Consider the following 10,760-nt stretch of genomic DNA (forward strand, 5'->3'; position numbering starts at 1 on the left):
TGGAATCACCCCACAGTCAATGAAAGCTGTCAACTAACAGAGTGGTGTAGTAGTTTGAGCTAAGCCTCTTACACCCAAAGGCGAAGGTCGGAACCTGGATCAAGTCGATGGATTTTCAAGGTGCAGAAAATCCGATATTAAATGAATGAATTACCAACTTTTTAATGCACAAAAATTGCAAATTATTTTCAGACAACTGTTTTGGGGTTACAAAGAACACCTTTTTCAATGCAAAGAAGTGTGAGCTTCTGGATGACTTTTCATCCAAAAGCTTATACTTCTTTGCATTGGAAAAGGGGTTCCTTGCAACCCAGAAACACGTGTCTGCAGTAATTTGCAATTTTGTGCATTAAAATGTTGGTAATTCATTCATTTTATTTTCAAGCCCAAAGGTATTTATTCGTCAGGCAGTTATGTTGTATAATTATACGGTATGTAAAAAAACCTCTTGAGTATTCATTTGTGGCTTTCATTAAATCCTAAATTTTATTTTTCAAAGTTACTATTGCAGATTTTCATTTAAATTAATGCTTCAAGCTAACAAATGTTTCCTAAGGTCTCTAGAAATTTATCGTAACATGATTTCATTGTAATTTTAAATAATATTTTCTAATTTATGCTATCTTACAAAATTTATCTTACATGTAAATTATACTTACTTAAAATGTAGGTATAATTTCCTGTGCCAATAAGAGAGGCTTTAAATATATTACATGATAAAAATTAAAATTTAAAATTTTATTTGCAATACACTTAAGGGCAATTTAGTGTACGCCAAGACATAAACTTTTTAAGCATAATGTCAAAAAGTGCAACATTTTGTGTAAGATGAATCTCATTTCTTCAAAGTCTAAAGCTCAGATTCTAAAATAACTGAAATAAGTGATTACTTAGAATCAGGATCTATGCAAACATCTTTATTTTCAAAAGTTTCAACAATATGCTTTGATTCTCACGTGAAAATATACAAGAGATCAAAACTTACAAGCTCTGTACATAGTTATTTGGTGTCTTTAACATTGGTTATTTAGTAAGAGCTTTTTTCCTTTTAACTCTCATGTACAAGTTAACAAACCTCTTTCACTTTTAAATATTATCTTAAAAAATGCTTAGAATTACAATAAACTTCTATAAATGGTAGTAATCAAGAAAATGAAAGTAAAGGAAGAAGAAAAATGAAGACTGTAGATTAAGAGACCACAAAAAAAGAGCTAATGAAAAAAATGCACTTTAGTGAAGAAAACACAAATGAAACGTCAAGAATTGAGCATGAGTGCTGCAAATCTATATGCAACGGGAAAGTGTAAACTAAATGAGTCTCACAATGCAAATATTACTCTTGCTATAAATTTTATGAGAATGCACTTACGTAAAAAAACTTAAATGCACTATCAAATGTTTACTAGGAGTGCTGCCAATCTAGCTTATGTTTGACGACCTCAACCGGCAGCGACGGGTCGATTGATCATGTGACACTAATGACGTCAGCCAATGCTAAAGCATTGGAGATGACGTCATTATTTGTCATGTGATCGACCAACCGGTGAGCTACCGGTTGCTCATCGAACACAACCATATATGCAACAGGAAAGTGTAAACAAAATGAGTCTTGCACTGCAAATCTTACTCACTTGCTTATCAATTTTATGAGAACGCAACAAAAATGTCAATAGCGGCTTGACACATTTAATTTTGTCTTTTGTCTAAACAACTAAGAATATAGGATTCAGTTTTTTGCTTAATTGACTAATTTTAAAGCCTTGGCAACTTCAAAGAGGTGAGAAAACAGTCGTTATTCTTCTGGTTTAGAACACCAATCATTGAAGAATTTTTTAATGCTTTTGCATGTGTCAGAAAATTGTTACATCTTTTAAACAACATCATCAGAAAACTCTTATATCTTTGTCAATCAACTTACAGTCAACTCTCAATAACTCGAAGCCCCGAGAAGGGACCATTTAAAACGTTCGAGTTACTGGTAGTTTGAGTCATGTGTATTAGTTTCCACAACAGTCTCAAGAGTTTGGGACCCAATAAAATTTTTGAGATACAGGAATGTATATAGTTTTAAGCTTTGAGTTATCGAGATCTGACTGTATTTTAATTCAAGCTTGATATATTTGTATTTCTTAAATTGTATTGCTCATACTAATACTAATTAAGAATAACAATTCTGACAGAAATATAGTCTATTATTCTATAATTTTAACTCGTCTTTAGCTACATTTGATTTTTTTTTTTCTGCAGCAAAAATTTTTAGATCGATAGTTTGACAAATTTCCATAAAACATTTTAATGATGCATTAGAAGGGTTTTGTCAGCAATTCAAAATTATTCTCCTGCAATACTGGCCAGCACCACTAACACTTGTTGAATTTACCCCTTAATTGTTGTGGGCGTATATACTGTCTCCTCAAAGCAACAGTAGGATACTCTACTGTTATTCCTGGGATTAGATGACTCGAACATGACGATATATGCCTTGATAAAATCATTCCTAAAGCTTTAAAATACAATATTTGTGTTTTCATTGTTTTCTCTTATTCTTTATTTTGTGAAAGTAGAGAGTTTTTAAACAGCAAAAGTTGCATTTATTTCCCCCTAATGTATCGCAAAAACACATGTGCTTATGCAAAAAATAGTGACACTATGGAGTGCATAGCTTAAGATTTTCTAGGCAGGTAAGGGGTTAAAGAAAAAGAATTATGAAAGGAAGAATGGATAATTGAGAGGTCATAATTATTTTTCAAAACAACAATAAAAGAATTGTTTTAGATCATTTCTGAACTTTACTCACAAAACACCTTACATATAGGTTATTATTTATTCTATGGCGAAAACAAATTGAAAAATATACATTATGTTTATTTTATTAATTATGAAAAAATTGCCCATCTATTGCCAAACTTTTAAAGTCATCATAAATCTATGTCATTAAACATTGAACAGTTCTGGTCGAATTCTTCAATGAGTTGTTCTGCTTCTTCATGTAGAGCTTCTGCTTTTTCTGTAAGTATCATTTTAGCAGCAGAAACAATTTGGGCTGCTGTTTTGTAAGGCAAGTGATTGACTTTATTCACCAAATCATGTGGATTTACCCGTGCTATATGTGCCAATGTTTTGAAACCGGCAATATATAGCTGCTTAGCACGACCCCTCTTCACTGCTGGAAGTTCCATAAGAGGTATGAGTTCCATTGTCACACAATAAGATAGTTGTTTTACAAAGCTTGGCAGTAATTGCTGGTATGCCCAAAATTCAGGCAGTTCTTGACAGAAATTACTCATTATAGCTCCAAGAGCACTCGCACTGTTCAACATATTCTGTATCACTCCACGATGTACCTGATATTCCTGTGCTACAGACCACACAGAATTTTGCTTCCACAGGTCATACAAGATTAGAGTCAAATAAAAATGATGCAAAAGTGCTTTATTCTTAGCATTAGAGTTCCTCCCACTAGCCAATAGCATCACTAGCCTCTCAGTAACACCAATCTGCTCAGCAACAATCATGTCTTCAGAACTCAAGGATGAATATTTTTCCAGAAGAATATCAGGTATCAGTGGTATAGATTGAGAAAATTCAACAGGTGTTGTTATATACAGCAAGTGCAAGTAAGAATGAAGTACTAAGCCATTCATTCCATTTCTTAGACGTTTCAAAAACTCTTCTGCTGTAGCAATATCAACACCACCTCGGAAAGCCGCTTTTCCTAAATCTGAGATGAAAAACTTATCATTATCTTTCACCATCAAACCATTATCACATAAATTATTCATTGTTTTCTGAAAAACCTCACTAGGGCTGCATCCAGAGTCTCTAGTTTGGACAGCAGATAAAGTATTATTCATGAAAGAGTATACATCCGCAAGATTATGTGCCAAGTTCAATCCAACTAAACCTAACAACAACATATGAAGTCTATCAGGCTCTGTATTGAAAGTACTTTGACATGAATCCATATCTGATGTCAAAAGATTTGCAATGTGTAACCTTTCACTTGGTTTTATAATTAATATACTTTCCCCAGAACTGTCGATTCCAGCTCGACCTGCTCTACCAACCATTTGTTTATAACGACTAAAAGTTATAAAGTCTCTTCCTACATATGGAGCTCTAAGGATAACTCTTTTTGCCGGCAAATTAACTCCAGCAGCAAGAGTTGAAGTACATGTCAAACAGCAAAGTATACCATTCAAATAAGCCTCTTCTATCAATTTACGTTCATCCATAGTTAACCCACTGTGGTGGTATGCAATACCAAATTTAACAGATTGTTTCAATATATTGCATACATTTCCATGACCTTCTTCAGATAAAGCACTCAAAAATGCTTCTTTTTCAGCTTTTTTATGTTCTAATAGCGATTCTGGTAGTAAATGACAGACAGTTATAGCAACATTTTCACAATGTTTTTTAGTTGGACAAAATATTAAACAGGAATTTTGAGGTATTACTTCCATAATAAGGCCAGTGATCATGTCTGGATCACGTAAAGCCTTCTCTTTTGAATATCCATAGTTAAGGGTTCGAGACAGATGCCATTCATTAGCATTTTTATTGGTTAATTCATACAACTCACTTCCAACTTTAACATATTCTTTTAATTCAATGGGACGAAAATCTTTCTCATAAACATCCGCATTCAAAAATTTCTGCAAATCTGCCATGTTGCTCAAAGTTGCACTCATACCAATTATTTGAGTACTTCTTGACACAAAAAGAATCTTAGACAACAAGGCTTCAAGAATAGCACCTCTACCACCAGATTCACCAATCATATGCAGTTCATCAACTACTATAAGGCCAATTTCAGGCATCCTGTGATTTTCAATCAAGGAATTAATCAAAGAATGTGCTTTTTCAATTGTACAGATGTACAGAACATGGCGCTTTCTTCTTTTACGAGGAGGAATGGTACCTTTGATGCCAGCACATTCCTCAATTACAAAATCTAAATCAACAGCAAATGGTGAAAGACCTCGAACTTTTTCTTGGACTAGAGAAATATATGGTAAGACTAAAACAGCATCTTTCAAATGGCACAAAAGTTCTCGCATGATCAAAATTTCAGCAACAAGAGTTTTTCCACCACTGGTGGGGAGTGAATATATGAGATTTTGTTTCTGCTTCACAGCAGGCAATGTGAGACACTCCTGCTGCCACACATATAGCTCATCAATTCCCTTGTGAGTCCGCAAAAGATCCGGTAAAGTTGAAGGCAAACCATAAAAAGGTCCAACAGAACTTTGTGAAAGTTGTTCATGAAGCTTTTGAGCTTCATCTAGCGCAAATAAAATACTGGCACGTTTTATTTGAGACAATGAGCTTTTAGGACTTTTAGGACCAGTAGAAGCATTATGTTTCAATTTTTTTATGATGTGTGAAGTAAAACTGTCACTTCCATCAGGTGAATCTTCGTTAAGAATGCTATTTAATGACAAAGAGGGAAAACTACAGTTATGCCATGAGCTGGAGCCTCTTCTTTTATTTTGCGAAAGTAGGCTAGTTTCTGGATGTTGAGAATGACAAATTAATGAATTGTTTACATCAGCAACTGGTTTCGATTGAATAGCATTTTCTTTTTCTTTAATCTTGACTTTTTCCGAAAAATCATCATTTTTACAAACAGTTTCTAAAGCAACACAATCTGGTTTTCCATTGAGGTCATTAGCACAAATATTTTCAAACAAATCATCATCCCCAAGAAACTCATATGTTATACTGCATGGATTAAGTATACTTTCATTATTATTACACCGCCTAAAGGACTTTCTGGATACAGGTGTAGATGTGAAAATAGAAAACTCGGAGTCATCATTTAATGCTGAAAAACTTGAATTATTCATCATGTATCAAAATCTCAAGCGAAAGCAATAATGTAGATCTTTTTCATGCTAAGTAGCTAAATTTTTACTCACCAGTGGAAGAGCATTTTCTTTGGCATTAGAAGTATTCTTTGTAAGATTCATACTTGATGACTCAAATTCAACAGGATCTTCAAAAGTGCAAACAGCTAGCAGATACCCTAAATTGAAGAAACAAATCAAGTAAGTAAAATACAAAATTAGTACAGTTGAGTCTCAAAAATCCGAGGTAATTGGGGCTCATGCCACCTCGGATTACTGAAAACTCAAATTATGCGGAAAATTCTACCAGATTAATTTTTTACACATTTCCGATGATATAAGAAGTAGCGACTTTTACTTCCTTATAAAAGAAAAGCAGTATTGTTGGCGTGAAAAATTATCACTGAAATTTCAACATAAATTTAGTTTTTAACTACCTTTAAACAGGGCTAGGAAAAATCTTTCAAATTTTACATGTCCTGCCGGGCATGTTTGCCTGAAAGATACATGCCCGAATTTTTACATGCCCAGTTTTTCTTATTGTATATCAATAAAAGCATTTGAATTTGTCGTACAGCATTAATCAGACGAATTATTTTTATATAAATCATAAAAAAAATAGTTTGAATAAATAGTACATAATAGGTTGTCGTTAAATTTAACAAAATTTAAATTATATAATGGGAAGGATCGCTTCCATGCAAACCGAAAACAGCAAACCATCTTAGCAGTAGGGCTTGGAATAAATTTTGAGATCCAAGTAAGGATATGTTAAATTTTTCAATTAAATACAAAATAATAAAGTTTTAGGAAAAAATATTTGATCAAAAAATTACATGCCCTGTAAGGGTAAAGGATTCATGCCCCATCGGAATTTTTACATGCCCCGAGCATGTTGGGCATTATAATTTTCGAACCCTGCCTCTAAATGAATTTGAACTTTTCCACAAAGTCTGTATGTATGTATTTATCCGAGCAAATTTGTAGACAACCAAACATATATTTTGACCGAATCATTGCCCGAATCCATTTCAATGAGTTTTGACATAACTTTTGTATCTGTGTGCTTGCGAGCATATGTACCTCGCATACCACAAAAACGGTTAGATGTAGAAGGTTTCTGTTTGGTCTTTCATATACATTACTTGTGAGGCGTCAAGTTTTGAACTTTCCTTTTTAACTGTCATCAGGTATTCTAATATTCCAAAAGCCACATTCTTTGCGGCAAATCAATGTTACTTTCCCGCATCAAGTTACCATATTCAAGGCATTTCATAATTCATATTGTGCATTTGATGACAACACATATATCGTGCTACTTAAGGAGGGTTGTTGACAACAACCTCTCAATGCCTTTTTTATTAATTACTGCATCTAATTAAATAAGTGTAATGGCAGGAAAAAAAAGAATTTTCAGATTTTTATGAAAATCATTTTTTTTTTTTTTTTTGGAACTAAAAAATGTAAATGAAAATACAAAGTAAGCACCTCGAATTAAGCGGAACCTCGAACTTTCGAGACTCAGATTATCGAGACTCTACAGTAATATGTCATGCTAACATGAAAAGAAAACACATTTTAAAATCATGCCTTTAAGAAATTTAAAGTTTTAGGGGGGGGAGCATATTTTAGCTGTATTCAAAGATTGTTGCGTATTCAACACTATAACTGCCATGCATATCAAGTATAAAAAACTAGTTAAAAATTTGTGAACCAATAGGGTATCCATGGCTAAGTGGCCTTGCTAGCCTACGAGCTGACCACAGGAGGTTGTGAGTTTGATTTTCACTTGCCTTCAGTGTGATTTTCTCTTTTTGTGCAGTAAATCTTTTGTGTGCTGTCTCATATTTATATGTTAATAAACTTTGCAAAACTTGTCATAATTGTTACAGTCGAAATACATAACACTGTTGGGAAGTTAAGCAAAAATCTCTAAATCTTTCCAAAATCCAACGAATCAACCAGCGTAAATATTTTCAGAACATTTAAGAGAGGCCAATACTATTACTTATTACATGAAATTCTTTCTAATAAAGAAGTTAAAATTTATTGTCTTCAGAAAAATTCAATCTTATGACAAACCATTGTGTAATCCTATCCATTGTGTACAAACATGATAGCCAGTGTGTAATATGATTCCTAGTGTTCAGATGTAAAAATAAATAAAATTAACAAACAGGGGTCATGGCATACATTGTGCCATTAAAATTTTTATGATGAGGTATTCTGAAAGGTATTTTTCTCTTTTTTTGGAGGAGGGGTCTCGCTCTTGAGTGTATTTAGGGGGAGAGGGTCTCTATGGTATTTAGGGAGGTCCGCCCTAGCTCATTAGGGAGATGGGCACCCCTGGGATCCGTGCTAACCATTCGCTACCTTGACAAATGTGACAAAAATGCAAATTCAGCTAGGTAAATTCTGCTTTGCCAAAAGTATTGGCAAATAAAAAATTCTTCAAAAATTCATCAGGAAAAAAATATCTTTAAAATTATATCATAAGATTGTTAAACATTCTGCTAGAAGACAAACCTCCCCAAACAAGTGTATGAGTGTATGCTACATAAAACACAGATGTAAGTGTTTGGAATTCATGCTTTATAAAATTATATTTTGTTCTCTATTTAAATTAGTTTTTGGCTAAGACTTTTGAAACTTGACTAATATTTTAAAAATTTGGCCAATTTACTGGCTAAATATTTAAAATCTCTACTAATTAATGTGTAGTGATTTAATCAAAGGGAGGTGCAGGGGGGATAGGATCTGCTTACTTTTCCATTTTTAACACTCAGCATCCCCCCACGTTTTACATTCTAACACAAGTGTATGCTACTTTTTTAATTTCATTAACTTATGCACATATCAGTGGCATTGCTATGAGGGGGGGGGCACCCTGGGTGTCACCCGCCTGCATCTGGGGGGCGGCACTCAAAGTGGAATTGAAAGTTTTTATAAAATATGAAGCTAAAACGCATTTTTAAGACTACAAATTTGAAAATTTCCGTGGGAAAATCCCCGGACACCTACGCTTATTTTTCTTTTGTACATTAGTTCACACAGAATTTCGTTATAACACAAATGTAGTTGTTTCTGAAAACTGCATAAATTTCATGTTTACTTAAAATTTAATGGGGGAAGGGGGGAGTGACACCCGATATTATCGCTCCAGGTGTCACGCTAGGTACGCCACTGCATATATCTGTAAGTATTCCTTCATCTTTTTCTCCAGGACTATGTTCTGACAAAGGGAAAATAATAACCAAATATAGCTAAAATAAAGTAACTGAAAATACCACAATTAAGGTCTTTGAAAACTATTTGTTTTTTAAACTATGTTTTTAGAGGTCAGCTCACTAGATTAGTTCTTATGAAAGCTCTATTTTATAATTCAGAAAATAAAATAAATATACATGTTTTCCATATTAACTAATGAACTAGTAAAATATTTCGTATTTAAGTATTGTGACAAATTCTTACTGGGCTTAAGTTTAAATGACCATGTTTATCAGTGCCACTTGGATCAGCTCTAAACATCTAAAGCAAACAAGTTTGAGCAAATCTAACCTGGCAGCATTGTGAAGGCTACACAGATCTTAATTTAAGCATTATGACATTGCCAGGTTACGTTTCCCAAAACTGTAGTTTTTTAACCATTGTGAATAAATTGTTACCTAGCTAAAGTTTAGTTTGACCATGTTTAACAGTGCCACTGAGAACATAAAAAATATGAATACGGCTGCCGTTATAAGAAAAAAAAGAGCAATATGAATGTCCTGTAGCATTTTTTTTTTTTTTTTTGTAGCACAACTTTGATTTTTGACTTGGTACAATAATGTAAAAGGAAATTTGCAGATTCAGGGGGCAGGGCCGGACTTAAGGGAGGGCAGGTGGGGCTACTGCCCCGGGGCTTCCACAACAAAGGGGCCCCCATAATAAAATTTTTAAAAAATATTCTAACTTTCACAGGTCAACAAATTTTACGTTTTTTCTCTCCTATAAATAATAATAATAATAATATAAAAAAATAAATAGCAGTAACTTCGGGATGTATTTGACTATTAAAGTGATGATCGAAAATATCGGATATATACACATATATCAAAATGTTCGGATATATATCAAAGTATCAGATATTTTCGAAAATATGATGATCTTTTCGAACCCTGATTAGGGGCCTCACACTTCCAAATCCGGCCCTGTCAGGGGGACTCATTTTTAATTAATTTAAAAGGAAATGAAATGCTCGATTTAATTATTACAGAGAATCAGAAAGTGATGTCACGTACTTATTACATTCTATTTTCAAATACATAAAATAAAAAGTTTTGTTCGTTATTTTCAACAGAAAATTGATAAGAGATGTTTCACTCATGATTTCACTTAAGCATACAGGTTAGTTTTAAAAGTATTTTACGGTGACATAATACTGTGAAGTTTAAGCAGAGATAATATAATGTCTTCACTCACAAAGCAGATAATAGCAACCCATTATAAAGTTATTTTCAGCTATATTTACAAGTTAACAAAAGAGGCATTGAAAAGGATTTTATTTCTAATGTGTGCAGATTTTTTTTTTTTCTTACGGTCAGGAACTTAATTTTCACATAATTTACGTAAACTTCCACTTTTTCAAATTGTTGAGACTTTTGTTAACGTATTCAAGTCGTACATTCAAACGAAAAACAAATTTTTTTTTTTTTGCTCCGGATTTTGGATGTTGTTATTGTTTTAGACGGTTATAGCTAATTAGAAGCAATAACTGTTTAGATTTATTTTAAGCCTGCCATAGTATGGGAAATAATTAAATATTTCTGTATATACGAAAAGAAATCGTACTAAAATGCCTCTTTTTCAGTACTAGAAGATTTATCTGTAAGGTTTGTACCTATTCTTAATTAGTGTCATGTGCTTATT

At 33.2% G+C, this 10,760-nt stretch overlaps 1 protein-coding gene across 1 annotated transcript; it reads right to left on the bottom strand.

The window, feature by feature from the left end:
* Positions 1-1,002: 1,002 nt before the first annotated feature.
* Positions 1,003-10,561, bottom strand: LOC129229685 (helicase POLQ-like). The gene is made up of 2 exons (XM_054864045.1): positions 10,314-10,561; positions 1,003-6,031 (listed from the first exon to the last, which is right to left on the bottom strand). The coding sequence occupies exon 2, from the start codon at positions 5,853-5,855 to the stop codon at positions 2,919-2,921; it is 2,937 nt and encodes a 978-aa protein (XP_054720020.1). The 5' UTR covers positions 5,856-6,031; positions 10,314-10,561; the 3' UTR covers positions 1,003-2,918.
* Between the last annotated feature and the right edge of the window lie 199 nt (positions 10,562-10,760).

This window comes from Uloborus diversus, chromosome 9 (assembly GCF_026930045.1).
Source record: "Uloborus diversus isolate 005 chromosome 9, Udiv.v.3.1, whole genome shotgun sequence".
NCBI lineage: Eukaryota > Metazoa > Arthropoda > Arachnida > Araneae > Uloboridae > Uloborus > Uloborus diversus.